Here is a 20,981-nt window from a genome sequence, read left to right as displayed (position 1 = left end):
CGGTGGAACACCCTTGAGTGATGGAGTTATCCCCATCTAAATGCCAGCGTAGATAGTGCTGTGTGGACGGGAGGGCTTCTCCCACCGCTCGCGTGATGGATTAACCACGGCAACGTGAGACGCGCTCTCTCCTCTGCTTCGAGCGTCTTCGTCTGCTGCAGCTGCGCAGTTGTGCTGATGCAACGTTTGACGAGTAGGCCTCTCCGGAGTCTCCTTGCTGCGATGCCGGTCTCAGGGGAGCATCGGACTATGGGGAGATCAGTAGAGTCATCCTCCTGCCAGATAGCAACTGGTCTGAACCGGAATCCTGCCACTTGACCGCTGTAGGTTTTCAGCACTTTCATTTATGTAAATCCGAAATTCTTGAGTAACAGCACAGACTTGAACTTTACATTTAATTTGACACGCACAGCCCATTTTTGATCCGGTTTGTACGAACGCAAGCAAAAAACGGGGTCCCCGAGTGATGTGACAATTAGCAGTGATTTACTTTGGCACACAATAAATGTCATAATGAGTCAATTAAATGCATGAAATCCTTGGCTTTTATGACTCCTCTGATGTTCCTCATTCTTGAGCAGGGTTTTGTTATATAAGGGCTGCCCGCTCCGTGTCAGCAGCCACAGAGGGACGAGAAGTTACTGAATGGCTACCAAAGACGGCTCACTGGATAAGGTAAGAGAAATGCACCAAAGAGGAAGGATTTGATGACGTATCTCCTACTGCAAAGGCAGGCAAAGAGAAGGGGAGTGGGCTCTGGAGCAGGAGACAGGAGGGAGATCCTAGTCCCATTTAGGATCAGTCTGTTCACTTACATGTTTAGGGCCTGATCCAGAAGCCATTGAAGTCAGTTCTCTCCTCGGACTTCCAGGGGGTTTCAATCAGGCCCGTAATGCCATATCTTTCCAAACAAGAATTCAAATGCTTCACTTAGTTCCAGGAGATCCAGTTAGTCTGCCACCTCCTAGGTTATTAAATGAAAAATGAGTCTAATTGTTATTTCATCCTCTTCCTTCCCATGTTCTAACCTACAGCCCCAAACAAACACTCGGTTTGAGGAGAGGCTCCTAACTCCCCCCCACCCCACCCCGCCTCGAGACCCAAAGATTAATGTGTGAAGGTACTTAAAATAACTCACGCTTCTAAAAATGCTTCAGCGCTGCAACCTTTCTGGCCCTCAAGAATTACAGATCTGATTCCAATAGCCCATGAATAACAGACCTCTCTTGGTGAAACATCTCCTCTGTAACAAATCACCCGCAAACGGCCCCGCCCCGCATCCAAACCAAGAAGGGTAGCTTGTGACATACTGTGTGCTGGGCATTTGCCTAAATCAGACATGTAGTGTTGGCATATGACAAGTCCCATCATTTGGATTTCTTTCCTCCTTCGATAGAATTCTCCCTTACCCTAAATGATCCTTCTGCACCGTGCCAGCATCCCTCTCAAAGAGGGAGAGAAATACAAACTGAAATTTGTGCCAGCAGCATGAACATTTTTTGTCCCAGAGTCCTACTCACATTGTTCCATTTAGTTATTCGTGGCTGGGATTTCCGGGAGTGGGAGAGGACGGTCGCCATTTCATTGAGAATCTTAAGGAGTGCTACATTAGGGCTGCCATATACAAGTCTGGGCTGCACAGAGGGCTTTAAAGGAGGAGCAATTGGATATGATCTGTAGCTCGGGGTTGCTCTAAGTTGCCCCTGTTGCAATAGCTCCTAAGGGGCCATTCTGACAGCTGGAGATTGCTGGAGCACACTGTATTTTCCACTGAATGCATCCGATGAAGCGAGCTGTAGCTCACGAAAGCTTATGCTTAAATAAATTTGTTAGTCTCTAAGGTGCCACAAGTCCTCCTGTTCTTCTTTCAGTTGTGCTTCTGTCCCCTAGGCCACGCCCCTATGCCAGGGCCAGGATGTGGGTGGCCTAGAGCGGGCTGGTGCTGCCTCTGCACCACCTGGGAATTCTTCTATGTCAGGGGACCCCCCAGCCAGCTGTGTAGCGGCTTTGCAATGCTAGAGCAGCACAAAGCAGTGCTGGGGGGGGTGGGGGGAGACTAGGATCGGCCCCATCATATCTAGAGTATGCACCTAACTGCTTCCCTTTCTAGAACGTATACGGCACATCGTCTTCTGTCTCACTGGGTTTTCTGTGTTCTCACTGTGGTACCTGTCCGCTTCCCACTCGGTCCCATGCAGGAGCATTGACTAGAAACGCTCTGACCGGCAGTGGGGCGAAGATGTTAAAGGCCTGCAGCATTCTCCTCTTCTGCGCTCTGCTGACCCTGCCGCAAGGCACGCAGGGCTACAGGCCGCAGCTGATAATCAGGCACAAGGCTTCTGAGAAAGGTGAGTTGAAAATGTCCCATTCGTTCCCCACCCCGCCTGACATGAAACCTGCTAGCTCGGCGAGTCTTTCCTCTGGTACTGTAACAAGCCATCTGTGGGATGGGGTGGAGGTAAGCTGTCATAGAATCATAGAATCATAGAATATCAGGGTTGGAAGGGACCTCAGGAGGTCATCTAGTCCAACCCCCTGCTCAAAGCAGGACCAATCCCCAATCAAATCATCCCAGCCAGGGCTTTGTCAAGCCTGACCTTAAAAACTTCTTAAAAACTGTCTTCTGAGGTCACAGCGATCAGAGGACACCTCTTGGTCTCCTACTTAGTGTCTCTCTTTCCAACAGCCATTCAAGGTTCTAGGCTTGACGCAGGAATTCTTTGGTATAATTCGGCGTATCATGGTATGCAGCAGATCAGCTATATGAGCATGATGGGCCGGGGCCCTTCTGGCTTGGAAATCTGTGTTCCATTATTTGATGGTACCAACTCAACTGAGTAGCTGGGGCCTGATTTTCAGGGGTGCTGGGAACCTGCTCAGCAGGAGCGGTGGGTGCTGAGCCCCTCTGAAAGGCGGGCCCCGTGCGAGATGGCATAGCTGCCATGTAGGCAGTGCTGCAGGAGTGCCCAATGCAGGGGCCCAATGGGCCACACTAACATGTACAGCCCTGTTCCTCCCCGCCCAGGGCTCGGCAGGCCCATCAGTGACATGACTGGCAATCTTTTCAGACTTTCTAGACTACGTGTCCCACGTGCTCCATGGGCAAAGTCTGGCGGATGAGCAGCTCCGTGGTGACCCTGGAGGGCAGCTGCCAGGCGCTGGAGGCATACCCATCGCAGAAAGCCAGCCATCGCTCCTCGGCAGCCTGCTGTCTGCGGTGGGCAGGCTGTTAGGTGGGCAGGGAGCTGGGCGTCAGTCCAATGCGCAAGGGGCTGGAGCGGTGCCTTCCTTTGGTGGGCGGGGGGTCGGAGAGGCCAGACCTATGCTCGGGATGGAAGGTAGGAGAGCAGGACAGCCTGTCCATGAGAGGCTGCTTGGCTCAAGAGGACAGGGAGCACGTCTCCCTTTGATCAGATGGCTGCTTGGGGGAGGCAGGGGAGTGAGGTTACCTTTAACTGGGAATTCCCTTGGTGGGGTAGGTGGGGGTCTGCTAAGTGAAGGAGGAGGTGTCCCAATAAGTAGTGGTAGGGGGTTGCGTGGTGGGGGTGCAGGTGTATCTACACATCAAGGTGCCTTGGGAGGGGGAACAGGTGTCCCTATAGGTGGAGAAACATTTAATGGAGTAGCAGGTGTCCCTACAGGTGAAGATATACTCAATATTGGAGTAGGTGTCCCTACAGGTGGAGATGTACTCAGAGGGGCAGTAGGTGTCCCCTTAGGTGGAGACCCACTCAGTGAGGGAGTAGGCATCCCTATAGGTAGAGACACACTCACTGGGGGATCAGGTCTCCCCATAAGTGGAGATATACTTGATGGTGGAGTAGGTATCCCCTTAGGTGGAGAACCACTCAGTGGAGTAGCAGGTCTCCCTATAGGTGGAGATTCACTCAGTGGGGTAGCAGGTGTCCCTATGGTTGGGGATACACTCAGTGGGGTAGCAGGTCTCCCTCTAGGTGGAGATACACTCAGTGGGGTAGCTGGTGTCCCTCTAGGTGGGGAAACACTCAGTGGGGCAGCAAGTATCCCTATAGGAGGAGAGATACTTGATGGCAGAGTAGGTGTCCCCATAGGTGGAGAGACACTCAGTGGGGAAGCAGGTGTCCCTATAGGTGGAGATATACTCGGAGGAGCAGTAGGTGTCCCCTTAGGTGGAGATCCACTCAGTGGAGGAGTAGGCATCCCTATAGGTGGAGAAACACTCAGTGGGGTAGCAGGTGTCCCTACGGTTGCGGAAACACTCAGTGGGGTAGCAGGTGTCCCTACAGTTGGGGATACACTCAGTGGGGTAGCAGGTCTCCCTATAGGTGGAGACACACTAGGTGGGGTAGCAGGTGTCCCTATAAGAGGAGCGATACTTGATGGCAGAGTAGGTGTCCCTATAGGTGGGGATACATTCAGTGGGGTAGCAGGTGTCCCTACGGTTGTGGAAACACTCAGTGGGGTAGCAGGTGTCCCTACGGTTGGGGACACACTCAGTGGGGTAGCAGGTGTCCCTACGGTTGGGGACACACTCAGTGGGGTAGCAGGTGTCCCTACGGTTGCGGAAACACTCAGTGGATTAGCAGGTGTCCCTACGGTTGGGGATACACTCAGTGGGGTAGCAGGTGTCCCTATAGGAGGAGATGTACTTGATGGTGGAGTAGGTGTCCCTATAGGTGGGGATCCTCTCAGTGGGGTAGCAGGTCTCCCTATAGGTGGAGACCCACTAGGTGGGGTAGCAGGTGTCCCTATAGGAGGAGCGATACTTGATGATGGAGTAGGTGTCCCTATAGGTGGGGATATATTCAGTGGGGTAGCAGGTGTCCCTACGGTTGTGGAAACACTCAGTGGGGTAGCAGGTGTCCCTACAGTTGGGGACACACTCAGTGGGGTAGCAGGTGTCCCTATAGGAGGAGATGTACTTGATGGTGGAGTAGGTGTCCCTATAGGTAGAGAGACACTCAGTGGGGTAGCAGGTGTCCCCTTAGGTGGAGATCCACTCAGTGGGGGAGTAGGCATCCCTATAGGTGGAGACACACTCAGTGGGGTAGCAAGTGTCCCTACAGTAGGGGATACACTCAATGGAGGATCAGGGCTCCCTATAGGTGGAGACACACTCAGTGGGGTAGCAGGTGTCCCTATGGTTGGGGATACACTCAGTGGGGTAGCAGGTGTCCCTATAGGAGGAGATATACTTGATGGTCGAGTAGGTGTCCCTATAGGTAGAGAAACACTCAGTGGGGTAGTAGGTGTCCCTACAGTTGGGGATACACTCAGTGGGGTAGCAGGTGTCCCTGTAGGTGGAGATATACTCAGTGGGGGAGCAGGTGTCCCTATATGTGGTGGTCCTCTCAGTGGGGGAGTAGGTGTCTCTATAGGTGAAGGTACGCTGGATGGGGGAGCAGGTGTCCCCATAGGTGGAGATACAGTCAGTGCTGTAGCCAATGTCCCTATAGATGAAGGTGTGTTGGGAGAGAGATCAGGGGCCCCTGTAGGTGGAGATCTGCTCAGTGCGGGAACAGATGTCACTCTCGAGGGAGGGATGCTCAGTGTGACAGCAGGCCTCCCCGTCGGTGGAGGTTTGTCTGTGGGAGAAGATCTGCCTGTCTTTGGAGATTCGCTTCTCAGGAGATATCAGAGAGCTGTCCCACCTGCTGGAGATCTACCTGTCACGGGTCCAATTCCCGGGCGAGACATCGGCAGTGCAGGCCTTCTGGGCGCCGAGCTAACCAAAGTGGTAGGGTAAGTTGAATCCCAAATGATGAAACATAAGTAGGATGAAATTCAATCAGGGCAAATGCAAAATACTCCACTTAGGAAGGAACAATAAACAGCACAAGCACAGCATGGGCAAGGACTGCCTAGGCAGGAGTCCTGAAGAGAATAATCTGGGGTGATAGTGGATCACAACCTAAATATGTGTCACTAATGTTACTCTGCTGCAAAGAAAGCAAACAAGGTTCTGGGCTGTTTTAGCAGGAGTGTTGTAAGCAAGACCAAGAAGTAATTCTTCTGCTCTACTCCGCGCTGATACAGCCTCAGCCAGGGCACCATGCCCAGTTCTGGGCACCACACTTCGGGACAGATGTGGACAAACTGGAGAAAGTCCAGAGGAGAGGAACAAAAATGATTAAAGGCCTAGAAAACATGGTCTATGAGGGATGATTGAAACAATTGTGTAGTCTGGAAAGAGAAGACTGAGGGGACATAAGACAACAGGGTTCAAGTACCTCTAAGGTTGTTATGAAGAGGAGGGTGATAAATTGTTCTCCTTATCCACTGAGGACAGGACAAGAAGCAAAGGGCTTATATGGCAGAGAGGGTGGTTTAAGTTGGACACTAGGAAAAACTTCCCAACTGTCAGGGTGGTTAAGCAAAGGAACAAATTACTTAGGGAGGTTGTGGAATCTCTGTTACTGGAGGTTTTTAAGAGCACCTGTCAAGGATGGTCTAGATTGAAGCCTCTAGATAATACTTAGTGTGCCTCAGTGCAGGGCACCAGCTTAGATGACCTACTGAGGTCCCTTCCAGGCCAAGGTTTCTGTGATTCTAGGAGGACAGAGCCACGCAGGCTGTGTCAAGGTGCAGGGAGGGGTCAGTGTGAGAGCTGTGGTTTAACAGATAGTGTGGATTAGAGATTCTGTCCTACTGGAACAATTATGAGGCCCTCTCAAGCCACAGTAGCCACTATGCTGCTCACTACGGCTGCACAAAACATCTTGGGAATGGTGAGGCTGCAGCCCAGATCTTCCTGCTCCAGAAATACAGGACCCAGCCACAGGAGTTTCTTTTGCAGGCTGAGAATCGAGGAAGTCACTGCCCCTAATGTAACAGTGGACGTCTTATCTAACAGTGTATTGGAAATTACCTTAAAATTGAAACTACACATTGCAGTTAAGAGGTCAGTAAATATCTGGCATTTTCTTTTGTTGTTCATTAGCAGAAAGACTCCAGAATGGAGCAGGTTGCTCTGTAGATCTATGCTCTTAAGCAAAGTTGCATCTACTTTATTTGATATTTGAGGGAAAGGGCCAAATTCTTCATTGATGTTAATTGGTGCAGCTCCACTGAAACCAATCAAGATGTTCCAGTTTACACCACCAAGAATTTAGCATAAAATGTCCACTACTTTAGGAAGAGGTGTTCCAGGCACATAGTCAAAGTTTTGCATACCAAAGATGGAGTAAAGACATCAATGCAGAGAGAGAGCAAACGGTTTTCATACAGACCCTTTTAGTTTCTTGCAAGGAGATAGCCATGGGTTTGCCATTCTTTTCCGAACCATTTCCTTCTGCACCAAAGGCTGCTGGGAATGCTGCTGCTGCACCAGAAATCTGAACTGTCCAGTGGTTTAAGGGAGCAATTTCTTAAAATACAGAAGCAATGGAGACAGGCTGCTTTACCCCAGCTGAGGACCTGGCTCTGTATATTCATGGATGGCATTTCTGGGACTCATCTCAACTAGCAGAGAGGGAAAAACTAGGTTATTGACCGTTGCTTCTTAAAGAGCCCCAGGTTGTGATGATGCCAGGTGGGTGAATAGGGTTTCCCCCAGTAAAGAAATTTGGCCTGGGGCACCTGATTGCTAATGAAGTTGCCCAGGGTGATATATTCTCCCAGTAGGGCGCTGCCTAGCAAATGTCTAGGGTTGGCAAGTGCCAGAGCTGCTCTCAGACCATGGCGTTTGGCTCCATGCAAACAGGTCATGGATGTTGGGCCCTGGATTCCTTTCGATGCTGGATGTCTGGCATGAGACTACAGGCCCTGAGGCACTTTCACTCCCAGCACTCTTTGTGAGGCATTGCATCTGCAGCTGGAGGGGCAGGTCGTGAGGGCACCTGCCCCTCACTTATGGGTCGTTGTATGGCACTCCACATTTAGTGCCCATTACATTATCTAGTTGCTTTGCCCATCATTGTTCTTCGAGGAGCTTTGGTGAACTGTACTTTTTATGGGGACCTTTCAGTGGTTATGGGTCACTTGGGATATGACTACACTGAGAAGGAAAAAAAAAAAAAAAGACCCAGGATAGCAAGTCTCAGAGCCAGGGGCAACTGACTCGGGCTCACAGTATGGGGCTAAAAATAACAATGTGGGCTGTCAGGCTTGGGCTGGATCTGGGCTCTGAGACCCACTGGGGGTTTCAGAGCTAGGGTTCCAAGTTCCCAAGTGGGAACGTCTGCAAGCTGCTATTTTTAGTCCTGTAGTGCAAGCCCAAGTCAGCTGACCCGAGGAGCTCTCAGGCTTGCTGCTGTGGGTTTATTTTTGCAGTGTTGTCCTGACCTGTGAGGTACAATTTCCAGTGCTGCCTAGGGAAGGCAGCTTGTGGGCCATGTGAACGCCAACACATGGCAGGTAGGGAAGCACATGCGTTTTCGTTTGGATTCATACTTTGAGTGTTGTGACAAACTTATAAAAACCCTTTGTGGGGTCAGTGACAGCCAGTTTTTGGCACGTGCTTGTGCTAGGCCATGACCCAACAGTCTCTCTTTGGAAGAGTCGGGTTGCAAGACTGTATGAAGGGCATGAGTTAGGGATTAGTTTAACCCTAGCATGTTTCTTTAGTCCCCTTGACCTCTTAGGTGAAATAATTGAAGTTGAAGTGCTCAAGAACATCACCATTGCAATCAGAAGGGGAGATACCAGCCTCGTCCTTGAGGACTGCAAAACCCCTCTTGGTTACATGGACATCAAAGTTCTGGAAGCGTAAGTAACAGCTACTTGTCTGGACTCCAGCAGCATTGCTCAGTAAACAGCTGGGGTATACTGTGCGCTGCAGGGCACCCATCCCGCTTGCCACATCTGACCCTGAAATATTGCGTGACGGAAGGTTCTTACACTTAAGGAGGGTTTGATTTCTAGTCAATATTCAGCTGCATCGTGAACTACGGAGACAGTCAGCCTTTCACCCTGGTGTGCGCGTGGAATGAAGGGGAGTCTCAATCGCGGGCCCATGGGAATGCCTTGCCAGACTTGATGCTGCTCACTGCTTTAGGATGAACACATCTCTCCTGTATTGTGACTCCTAACTCCACTGCTAAGCAAGCTGCCGCTATTAACCATTGAATGTTTAACCTACGCAGATCTTCCCTGCCATTGGAGAATGAAATCCTGACCCTCGTAACGTGTGTACTGGACAGAACCCTGCCTCAGATCCTGCAAAAGATTGTAAGTCTAAAAAGAGTTTCTGCTCCAGGTTGAGCTGAATAAGGACACCTCTTAAAAATGCATTGATGGATGACTAGCCTTTCAGTTAGTTCCAGCTGTCACTGACTGCCCAGAGAGAGCTGGCAGGGAATCAAAAGTTTCTTTTCAGGTGTTAAGTGTTTTTCTCTGCAGCTCTTCAGAACAACTGATCTGTGCTGAGGTTTTGACCATTCAAGATGGCAGAACTATTGTAATATCAGCAAAGCTCATGAGATTTCCACTAGTTTGACATGAAGTCTCATGGGAGCAGTTGATCTCACAGGATGTCAGCAGCTCTCCAGAATGTAAACGTACCCATCCCAGCACGAGTGCCCGACTGCACATGCATGATGCCGGGGTCACGTGTGAACTATGTCGGAGTATTTGTGACTAGGCACAATCCTTATCTTAAATCCTGAACAATGGCTGCTTGCATCTGTTGCAGCAGTTGCGTGCAGGGCTTGACCAGGAGACAGCCACAACTAGACCCTAATAGCACCTCATTGGTGGAAAAACCTAAGCGAGTCCCAGGGTGGGAGGGGATTCCCAGGAGGAAACGCAGCAGAACCCCCAAAGCACCAGAAGAGCAGAGCTGCTGCGGCAATGGGAACATCAGGTCAATGACAGCAACCTACAGGAGGGGCGCACTGCGAAGAAGCTCAGTCTGATTTCATGGTTTGAAGTCAGAGCTGGTCAGCCTGCCGGGATGCCCCGTATCAAGTCAGCTTCCTAGGTCATCCCCCCCGTCCCTGGGCCCGGGCCAGCTTGTGCCCTAAACTGCACCCCACGAACATCGTCAGGGTCACAAATTTATTAAGAAAAAGGCAGTTGTGAAGGAGCTGACTGGCACCTTCCCAGGCTTAACTTAAGAAAGCTTTGGTTATGACGTGCCAGTGAAAACACGTTGGGAAATACAGACACAGAGGCTCTCCAAACTGCCTGCCTGGGCCACTGCCCTTTAACCCGAGTTACCTGAGGCTTCGGAAGCAGTGCAGACTCCGAGCTGTATTCCTTTTGTTTAATCAGTCCCTTGATTAAACATCTCAATGATAAAAACAATGGCAACATTACTAAACCGCCCCAGTGTCATGTCCGCACTACTGTCTGGGCACCATGACTGATTAGCGGTGGCTACGCTTGTGTTACTTTGTGTTACAGCTGTGCCCAGTGATAAATGCTGTCGTGTCCAGCTTGTATGGCGCATCCTTAAGCACAGCAAGAGGTAAGTTCCTTCTTTGCTACTTTTCCCTCTTTCTTTTCAGGGCCCAGATTCTGCCCCCCCTCCCCATCCCTCACCACTTGGGCAGTAAGGTATTACCCCAAAACTGGTACCCCAGAGACATTTACAGTCACCGACTCCTGGGGGAAACGGTACCAGGGCCTGAAGAGCAAAATCCTTCAGTGGATCAGGTGTTTGGGGGCGGGCTCTGAAGGGGGCAATAGTTTCTCATCTCCCTCTCTCAGGTCACTGCTGAAGCCCAAACCAATCTGCTACCCTGCACTAGGACTTTCATTTCTTTATGCCTCCGAGAGTTCGGCAGCTGCCAGGCCGCTTGGCCACATTCATTGCTCCTGTGCGCTTTGTGTCTCTGCAGGTGCGACGTCCCCTCCTGCAGGAAACAGCCCATCTTCCGTCTTTAAAATGTCGTTTGACCCTGGCGTCATCGTGCTAGAACTGACCGTAAGTGCTTCTACCTTGCCTAGGCAAAGGTGTGGTGGGCACCTCTTGCTGCAGGGCTCGGGCTTTATGAGCTCCTCGTGAGAGGTCTGTTGGACTCGCACAGGACTTCCTGGCCCAGAAGGAATCAGCTAATTACGGAGGGGCAGATCCAGAGCTGTTGTCAATTCGCTCAGCTCCACTGAAGTCAACAGAGCTACAGCAGTGGAGGATCTGGCCCATATGCTAGGGACTGGAGACCGAGCGTCTAGGGACTCCCAGCTACCCTGTCAATGGATTTTCTGTCCCAGAGAGGCTGGGCTAGGAATAGCATGTGTTTGCTCCGATGCAGACACAGAGAGGATGTTTCCTGACCCAAGAGAGTCTTCTGTTTCTTGGAGGTGCTGCCTTGTTCCCTGTGGCTTAGAGGCAGAGAAGTCCCAGGAACAAGTAGCTTCTCCTTGGCTGCCGTTGTGCCCAGTGCATCACTTTCCAAAGACTGAGGACTTGATCCAAGGCGCACTGAGTTTTTCCACCAATGTCTGGGTGTTGGCTCAGGCCCAGTACGACTCTGTCCTGAAGCTCAGGCAGAACCGCACACCAGCTGCTCCCCTCTCACAGCGTTAGTGGTTTTATGACCTGGGGAGAGGACCCCAGGCAGGGGTGTCTCACACCTGGCAAGGAATTGCTCCAAACTCACCGTGTTTGTAGCAAATAAAACACTCCCTTAGGGGGTTTCTTTTCAGCAAAACACGTTCCCTCTTCTGCCTGCCGTTTTCTTTTTAATATGAGCTGTGGCTCCCAGGGGAAAGCGCCAGTACACTGCTCTTCCCAGGAGCTCCGGCCTGGCGTCTCATCTGCCACTGAGGAACAGCCCCACTGCTGACCTGGCGCTGCCCGAGAGAGTTAACAGAGCCATGTCTGGCTTGCACGCCGCTGAGCCCCATAACAATCGCTCCCACCTACCCGGCGGGGAAGCGCCCGGCCACTGAGTGTCCCTGTTATCATTCACTCCTCTCTGGAGAGGCCTGAGCATGCAGTGACCCCTTCCCTGTGTGTAATTCGCTGTAGGAGCCTCACTGGCCCTTTCTGTAAGTTCGCTGGATTGAGAAGAACTGCCTTGTGCCTCCACGTTCGGGGCTGGGTTCCGTTTCTCACGCCAGGCAGGGATACAGATGTAAGGCCCATTACAGGATCGCTGGCCCTTTAACGGGGGCTCTGGATCAGCCCCACCTGTGCCGCAGCCAACGCTTCTCCCCAGGTGGGGAAACGAAGAAAGGCATGTGGCCCAGGCAGGCTGGGGGAGAGACTCCGGACAGGAAGGCTGGCTGGGGGGCTGCAGGCCGCTAGAAGGGGCCCACAGGGTACCGTGAGGCACCGGGGAGCAAAGACTCTGGGCAGGCAGGGCTGGGAGTGGCTGGCTGAAGCGTGCAGGCGGGGAACTTACTTTTGCTCTGGACGTTGAGGACTTTATTTTGGAACCGTTTGCTCAGTGAACCAGACCAAGCAAGCGGCTCACTGGCAACGAGACAGCCTTTGAGATTTCAGTGAGGAGCCCTGAGGAGAGGGGAGCTGAGGCATGGGGCTGACGGCCATGAATTGGAGCTCGGGAGGCAGTGACTTGGTACAGGGCCAGCCTGCGGCCCAGTTCACCTGCACAGAGACCAGGCCAGGGAGGTGTGTCCAAGGGCGTGGTGCAGGGTCCTGCCCAGGCAGCTAAACAGAGCGCTAGCTTGTCACCACATGGTCTCTTTTATTTCACAGGGTCGCAGTCTTATTGAATGAATGCTGCCTCTGCTTCCCGAAAATACCGCTGAGGTGAGTGCATTGCCTTTGTACGCCACCCGCTCGCTCCTCTCTGGTGACAGGCTTTTCCCACGGCGTAACTGCTTCAACTTTCCCGTTCCCTACCATGGAAACACAGAAAACCTTTCAGAGCCGCTGTGGACAGATGGCAGGGTCCTATAAACCAAAGCAGCTGGAGAACCATGTCTGACCAGTTGAAATCTAACCTGTGTTACGTACTGGGATGGGAATGCTTAAGCGGGACCTACTGTAGAGTTGCTTACAGGGTTGCTTCCAGCGGTTGCAGGATGAATGTCCGCCGGATGAAGTGGTAGGTGTCCTGAGCAAAGTACAGCTGCTAAACGAGAACTGCCAGAATCCATGGCCATTTGTACAATATAGTGTAACATAGTGTGCGTTGGTCTAGCACAACAATACAACTCAGAGCTCCCTGAGTTTATTATTTATTCGATGGCTAATTCTCCTGCAGTGCAGACACGCACAGCCTAGCAACCATACCAGCATTAAATGTGCTTTCACAATCTGTATAAAGATATTTGCAGGTTCAATTTGACACCATTAAGGACACAACCAAGGACTGAAATAAACACACAGCAGTATAAGGATGTAGTGGCTCGGCTGCTGCCGGTCACTTTGTTGTCTGGAAGCCTTGTCTTCTGTCCGTCCCTGTGCTGGAAAATCTGCCCAATGGGAATGGACATGTCTGATTGAGGGCAACCCTTTAATAATGGTTCCCTTCCAATTTCCGGTCATCGGCGGAAAAGATCTATCAGGCTCATGAAACAATACAGCCAGCTTTCTTCCACTGGGGCAGAAAGAAAACCCATATTTGTTCATTTCAGCTAAGCTAGATCAAGGGGTCCCACTGCCAATTGCAGAAGGCAGTAGCTCTGGCCAAGCAACGATTGATTTCCTCTCCCCTGGGAGGTGTTTGTAATTTTTATCTGTAACATTATCACTTGCGCCCTTTTTGTACTTTTTCATAATGAAAACAAAAATTACAAACACCCATTTCTGACTTGCGCCATCACCCAGGATGCTGTGTATCATAAAGGTGCCGTTGTCAAGAAGCTCCAAATGTCTCTGGCATGTGAAGTGATTGTGATTGTTCCTTGCTTTGCAGAATGCTGCCCTGCTCCCTGTCCCCCAAGGCTGAGCCTCAGTACCAGGGCCACCACGTCTGGAGACTGCTGAGCTGTGTTTGTCCTGTTGCCTTAACATCGACTTAAGCCTTTCACGCGTCCAAAATGTTCCGCTGTTATGAACCCTTAAGGGTATTTCTTGAAAACAAACATGTTTCTTTATCTTTTGAATCTTTGGAAATGTATGCTAAATGTGATCATGAATTCTATTCTGGTGTTTGATCCTATGAATTGTCTATATAAAATTACAGCATCGCTTCTACCCTGAACAGTAAATTGTCATATCATGGATGACGATACAGTATTTCTCCTTCAATAAAGAGGCTATTCCCTCTCCACTGGTGTACTTATCTTTTCCAATGTGTCCCAAATTCCTGGAGTCTTATCATTAGGGCCTGAATCAAAATTCCAGATCCTAACTCCCGTGTTCAGACCTGTATTCAGAGCTCAGTTCCACCTCTGCCTTTTTCTCTATACGTGAGCGTAACTGAAACATGGGCCCTGGAATGCCTTAAACGTTCAGAAACATTTGCATCTGTATTCATTCAGGACTTTGTAGCTCTGCTCCTCTCTCATTGTCTCTTGCTGGTCACAGCAGTGTTTACACTGATGTCTGAAAACTGGCATGTAAATCACTCGTACGGAAGATGCCAGGAATATAATAAGAGATTCAATGCACTGGATTCTGAGTTCACTTACGCCAGTATTGCAAAGATATAGCAACTCCATTGACTTCTGTGGCGGTACTCATGACTGAAGTATGATGAGAATCAGGTCCAATATATGGACACTGGGGCAAAAAGCAGCAACCATGGGTTTATTAGAGACCGTTTGGGCCAGTCTAATCCAGCACCTTCCAAAGCGATGACAGAGGGTGAGAGTCTCCAACCCATCGTCACAGTGAACGGTGCTGACCCTCACCAGTAGTCTGATTGGCTTCACTGAGTCTACTCTGGTGAGTAACGTTGGCTGACCTACTGATTGTATATTGATTATATTACTAAATTACTCCCCCCCGTTAGCACTCTGAAAGCTGGTAGGTGCCTATCCCAAGAGCATGCCCAGTGTTATCAGAATTACGGCCCCGGTGTGCATGGCTGCAGCCCTCACACTATCACTGTAATCATTTTATTAGTACAGCCTTCAAACTCCCGAACGCTCCACCCCAGCCAGGCAGGCGGCCTTACCCCTTCCCCTGCCAAACAACCTGCACTGTTCGTTCTCAGCGTCCCCTCACCAGGGGTTGTCCTCCTGACATCTCCCCAGGGTGACACCTCCCGGCTCGCAGCACCGCGGGGATACAGAGAATCATAGACGATCAGGGTTGGCAGGGACCTCGGGAGGTTCTAGTCCCACCCCCTGCTCAAAGCAGGACCAACCCCAACTAAATCATCTTCCCTCCACCCTGTTCTCTTCTTTGTAGTGCTGGGGTGTCCCTCTCCCACAGGTTACTCATCCTGTTACTTCCAGCTTAGTAGCATTGACGTCAGTCAGTTACCGTGGCATTCTTGTGGGCAGACTTTCCTGATGTCCCTAACTAATTATATCCCAAGCTGCTAGAAACTAGCACCGAGGCCCCCCAGACTGTGGGGCGCGCCCCCCAAAGGAGGCACACCAGAATGTTCAGTGGGGCCCAGGCCAGCCCCCATGGGGGGCAGGGAGGGAGCATGACCCAGCCCCGCCCCGAGCTCTGCTCCGGCCGTGGCCCCTGCACCTGGCCATGGCCCCAGCCGTGGCGTGACTCTGCACCCACGGGGGGCCTACCTGCCAGCCCTCCACCATGGCCCAGCTGTGGCTCCGCTCCCGCCTCTGCCCAACCTCAGCCCCTGGCCGCAGCTCTGTCCTTGGCCCCATTCCCAGCTGCAGCCCCAGCCTCGGGCCCCTTACCCCTGGCCGAGTCTCCTCCTCCCCGAATCGCAGCCCCACTCTTGGCCTAATGGGTAGGGCATGTGGATAGGGGTAAGGGGGAGCATGAGCCTCAAAAGTTTGGGGACCACTGAACTAGCCCCTTGTGATACCTCCCACCCGTCCAGTCACTGCAGCCGCAGAGGGGTAGCTTAGGCGCTAGGGTTACTCTGGGGTACAGTTACGCTAAGGGTTTTGGGGCCTTCTGCCTTGATGAGTTTGGCTAAGCTAGTGTCTTACAGGCCTTGAGGCCGCACCTGTACCTCACCGAGCAAACACCTAGAGGGCCAGTCATTGCTAGGCGTTGAAGGGGTAAAGCCTCCGGCCCGGGGTTAGTAGGTGACCTCGCTGTGCTCTGTGTGTGTCAGCTCACACATTCGCTGCCTGCCCCTCGGCACAACGCTCTGCTCAAGCACAAGAGAGTGGGTCAGGCCCAGCGGAAGATGGCAGCCCTGTGATGACCCCCCCACTCCACACACACACACACTCAATTTTGCCAGGCAAACATTCTCCATGTGCTGCACTGGGCAGCGGCCTGGGTGTGCCGATAGCAGCCCCCTGATTGCAAAACGGGGAGGGAGGGGGGGTGTCCAGGTGCAGAGTTAGAAGGGGCCTGGTAGGGGCCGTGCTAAGACATGGGGAGGGAGACCTGAGGGTTGGGAAGGTGAGAAGAGAGCTGAAGTGACCCTCCCCTTACTGTGGGCCAGACCTGGCTCCCTCAGACAGGGCCTGAGCTTTGAGACGTTGCCTTTTTCGCCAGACAGACGGCTCCATCTCAGCATCACAGAATTGCACCACTGAATTGTGCAGCTTTGGAAGAAATGGGGGGACCAGCCCAGGATTAGGGGAGTGCAAAGGAGGCCTGAAGTAATCACTCACCCCCGCCCTCCATGAGCCGCAGCCCCGCGTTGCTGCAGGTCAGGCTGTGGCCATTATGTGCAAGCTTTGAGCAGTGGCCAGTTATTACAAATTTCAGCCAGCTGAGGGGGAAAAAGTCTTGCGAAAGCGTCTGCTAATTGTTTTACTGATGTTCCTGAATCTGCCAAACACATATCAACTAATGTCTCCTTGGGGCTCAGGCCCCAGCTTTAAATAACACAAAATACGAGCTAAATCAAACACCTGGGAGAAGGCAGGCGCCACCTTGTTCAGCCAAAGCAATGGGCTGGCATCACTAAAGCGCTGGTGGGGCTGTCAGGCGCGCTGGGAAACACGCAGAGCAGAACATTGACTGCCGCGGGGCGGGGGGGGCGGCATGCACGGGGATCCCTCTGCGTGTCACACGCGTGTATAACGGAGCCTGGGAAGTCCAATGAGCGGGTCAATACCAGCAGTTTCTGCATGGCAAGTCAGTGCCCTGCGCGCGCCATGTGCCGAGAGGCCACGGGCAGTTAGGAAAACCCCTTGTAATGGAAGACACTTCATGTGCGAATTCAAGGGCAGCTTTTTTCACCCTTATAGTGCGTAGCACTTACTCACTGGAGCAGGCTCAGCGTAGCCAGCGAGCCTGAACCCTAGCACCGTCGGGCTGGCAGGGCCTTCGTGAGGGCCTGTAGACCCCCCGGCGCCCCGCAAACACACACCATGGTGAGGCAGGACCAAGTTAACCTAGACCAGATGTTCTCAACCTTGGTCTTTCTGAGCCCCACTCCCCAAAAAACCCTCCAGGGCCCAGCGGGGTGGGGGGGGGTCAGGGGCTGGCCTCGCACATAGGTGTAGTATGACTTCTATGGGGGGGGGAGGGCAGGAAACAGCTGGCCATGCCCGGGGGTGAAAGTAACTGAGGACACTTACCGGTACGGGGCGGGCGGGGGGGGGCCTCGGGCGGAAGGGGCGGGGCTGGGGGGGGTCAGCATCCCCCAGCCAGCCCTTCCATGCCGCGTGGCCCGTGCCGCCTGGGGCTCCCGTTGATTTAAAGGGCCTGGGGCCCCGGACCCCGGTGCTGTGGCAGCAGCATCCAGAGCCCTGGGCCCTTTTAACTCGCCAGCCCCAGGACAGCTGCTCCATTTGCCCCTGCCCCATGCCCGTCAGCGGCTGGGGGGGGGGGGCAAAAGGGGCAGGGCTGTTAAAGCCACGGCTGCGCTTTAACGTTGCTGCCCTCCCCCCCAACCCCTACCCCATCGGCTGGTAGGGTCCCTCCCGGCAGGGCCGCCGAGAGGGGAGGCAAAAGGGGCGGGCTGGGGATGGCCCGGGGGGATTCTTACCGGTACGCCGCACCGGCGCCTACCGGCTCACCTTCACCCCGGGCGCGCCCCAGCTCTGCACGGTGGGGTCTGGGAAGGGCGCACAACATCCAGCCCCGACCCACCGCAACATGACAGCATGACAAAGACAAGCTGGGTTGTTGGGGGGGGGGGGGGGAACTAAGTGCAAAAGGCTGGAAAACAGCTCAGGGTGCCCCCCCACGCCCCAGCTACCCGCTCCTTGCACCCTGAGCGACTCCCCTGCCCCTGCACATCGCCTAGCTACCCCTCCCTGCACCATTCCTCCATACCAGCTCCCTGAGCTTCCTGCCCCCGCCCCCACACAGGAAGCTCAGGGTGCAAGCAGGCTGTAGCTAGGGGCCGTGTGTGGGCAGGGGGCATTACAGGGTGCAAGGCGAGGGCTAGCTCAGGGAGGAGGTAGCTAAGAGCTGTGCACGGGCAGGAGGGCACCTCAGGAGGGGCTAGCGAGGGGCTGTGTGCCCAGAGGGCTCCTCTGTTCTCTGCCAGCCCCGGAGCCACGGTGGGGGGGGCAGGGAGTGGCGCTGCCCCCAATGCTACTCCCAGGGAGTAGCTCAGGGTGCCGGCAGGGGGTAGCTGGGGGACTGTGTGCGGGCAGGGGGGATAGCTCTGGGGGTAGTTGGGGGGGCTGTGTGTGGGCAGGGGGTAGCTGGGGGCTGTGTGCGGGCGGGGGTAGATGTGGGGGGTAGCTGGGGGCTGTGTGCGGGCAGGGGGATAGGTCTGGGGGGGTAGCTAGGGGCTGTGTGGGGGCAGGGGGTAGCTGTGGGGGTAGCTGGGGGCTGCGTGCGGGCAGGGGGTAGCTGTGGGGGGTAGCTAGGGGCTGCGTGCGGGCAGGGGGTAGCTGTGGGGGTAGCTGGGGGCTGCGTGCGGGCAGGGGGTAGCTGTGGGGGGGTAGCTGGGGGCTGCGTGCGGGCAGGGGGTAGCTGTGGGGGGGTAGCTGGGGGCTGCGTGCGGGCAGGGGGTAGCTGTGGGGGTAGCTGGGGGCTGCGTGCGGGCAGGGGGTAGCTGTGGGGGTAGCTGGGGGCTGCGTGCGGGCAGGGGGTAGCTGTGGGGGGGTAGCTGGGGGCTGCGTGCGGGCAGGGGGTAGCTGTGGGGGTAGCTGGGGGCTGCGTGCGGGCAGGGGGTAGCTGGGGGGTAGCTGGGGGCTGCGTGCGGGCAGGGGGTAGCTGTGGGGGTAGCTGGGGGCTGCGTGCGGGCAGGGGGTAGCTGGGGGGTAGCTAGGGGCTGCGTGCGGGCAGGGGGTAGCTGTGGGGGTAGCTAGGGGCTGCGTGCGGGCAGGGGGTAGCTGTGGGGGTAGCTGGGGGCTGCGTGCGGGCAGGGGGTAGCTGTGGGGGTAGCTGGGGGCTGCGTGCGGGCAGGGGGTAGCTGTGGGGGTAGCTAGGGGCTGCGTGCGGGCAGGGGGTAGCTGTGGGGGGGTAGCTGGGGGCTGCGTGCGGGCAGGGGATAGCTGTGGGGGTAGCTGGGGGCTGCGTGCGGGCAGGGGGTAGCTGTGGGGGTAGCTGGGGGCTGCGTGCGGGCAGGGGGTAGCTGTGGGGGTAGCTGGGGGCTGCGTGCGGGCAGGGGGTAGCTGTGGGGGTAGCTGGGGGCTGCGTGCGGGCAGGGGGTAGCTGTGGGGGTAGCTGGGGGCTGCGTGCGGGCAGGGGGTAGCTGGGGGGGTAGCTGGGGGCTGCGTGCGGGCAGGGGGTAGCTGGGGGGTAGCTAGGGGCTGCGTGCGGGCAGGGGGTAGCTGTGGGGGTAGCTGGGGGCTGCGTGCGGGCAGGGGGTAGCTGTGGGGGTAGCTGGGGCTGTGTGCGGGCAGGGGGATAGGTCTGGGGGGGGTAGCTGGGGGCTGTCTGCGGGCAGGGGGTAGCTGTGGGGGTAGCTGGGGCTGTGTGCGGGCAGGGGGTAGCTGTGGGGGTAGCTGGGGGCTGTGTGCGGGCAGGGGGTAGCTGTGGGGGTAGCTGGGGGCTGTGTGCGGGCTGGGGGTAGCTGTGGGGGTAGCTGGGGGCTGTCTGCGGGCTGGGGGTAGCTGTGGGGGTAGCTGGGGGCTGTGTGCGGGCAGGGGGTAGCTGTGGGGGTAGCTGGGGGCTGTGTGCGGGCAGGGGGTAGCTGTGGGGGTAGCTGGGGGCTGTCTGCGGGCTGGGGGTAGCTGTGGGGGTAGCTGGGGCTGCGTGCGGGCAGGGGGTAGCTCTGGGGGTAGCTGGGGCTGTGTGCGGGCAGGGGGATAGCTCTGGGGGGGTAGCTAGGGGCTGCGTGCGGGCAGGGGGTAGCTGGGGGGTAGCTAGGGGCTGCGTGCGGGCAGGGGGTAGCTGTGGGGGTAGCTGGGGGCTGCGTGCGGGCAGGGGGTAGCTGTGGGGGTAGCTGGGGGCTGCGTGCGGGCAGGGGGTAGCTGTGGGGGTAGCTAGGGGCTGCGTGCGGGCAGGGGGTAGCTGTGGGGGGGTAGCTGGGGGCTGCGTGCGGGCAGGGGGTAGCTGGGGGGTAGCTAGGGGCTGCGTGCGGGCAGGGGGTAGCTGTGGGGGTAGCTGGGGGCTGCGTGCGGGCAGGGGGTAGCTGTGGGGGTAGCTGGGGCTGTGTGCGGGCAGGGGGATAGGTCTGGGGGGGGTAGCTGGGGGCTGTCTGCGGGCAGGGGGTAGCTGTGGGGGTAGCTGGGGCTGTGTGCGGGCAGGGGGTAGCTGTGGGGGTAGCTGGGGGCTGTGTGCGGGCAGGGGGTAGCTGTGGGGGTAGCTGGGGGCTGTGTGCGGGCTGGGGGTAGCTGTGGGGGTAGCTGGGGGCTGTCTGCGGGCTGGGGGTAGCTGTGGGGGTAGCTGGGGGCTGTGTGCGGGCAGGGGGTAGCTGTGGGGGTAGCTGGGGGCTGCGTGCGGGCAGGGGGTAGCTGTGGGGGTAGCTGGGGGCTGTCTGCGGGCTGGGGGTAGCTGTGGGGGTAGCTGGGGCTGCGTGCGGGCAGGGGGTAGTTCTGGGGGTAGCTGGGGCTGTGTGCGGGCAGGGGGTAGCTGGGGGGTAGCTAGGGGCTGCGTGCGGGCAGGGGGTAGCTGTGGGGGTAGCTGGGGCTGCGTGCGGGCAGCGGGTAGCTGTGGGGGTAGCTGGGGGCTGCGTGCGGGCAGGGGA

General features: G+C 55.4%; 1 protein-coding gene and 1 long non-coding RNA gene across 2 annotated transcripts; both read left to right on the top strand.

Moving 5' to 3' along the window:
* The first annotated feature begins 618 nt into the window (after nt 1-618).
* Nucleotides 619-3,323, top strand: LOC141997281 (uncharacterized). Its single transcript, XR_012641704.1, has 3 exons — nt 619-675; nt 2,111-2,348; nt 3,069-3,323. It is a non-coding gene; the product is annotated as an uncharacterized LOC141997281 (long non-coding RNA).
* A 1,595-nt stretch (nt 3,324-4,918) lies between these two features.
* LOC141997358 (uncharacterized) lies at nt 4,919-14,009 on the top strand. The gene is made up of 8 exons (XM_074969683.1): nt 4,919-5,721; nt 6,776-6,880; nt 8,545-8,685; nt 9,063-9,147; nt 10,324-10,387; nt 10,761-10,846; nt 12,587-12,640; nt 13,752-14,009. Exons 1-7 carry the CDS (start codon nt 5,120-5,122, stop codon nt 12,605-12,607), a joined length of 1,104 nt encoding a protein of 367 aa, XP_074825784.1. The 5' UTR covers nt 4,919-5,119; the 3' UTR covers nt 12,608-12,640; nt 13,752-14,009.
* Nucleotides 14,010-20,981: the final 6,972 nt, after the last annotated feature.

Source organism: Natator depressus, chromosome 13 (assembly GCF_965152275.1).
Source record: "Natator depressus isolate rNatDep1 chromosome 13, rNatDep2.hap1, whole genome shotgun sequence".
In the NCBI taxonomy this organism is placed as follows: domain Eukaryota; kingdom Metazoa; phylum Chordata; order Testudines; family Cheloniidae; genus Natator; species Natator depressus.
Note: the sequence above shows the minus strand (reverse complement) of the source record. Positions and strands in the feature narration are given on the sequence as shown.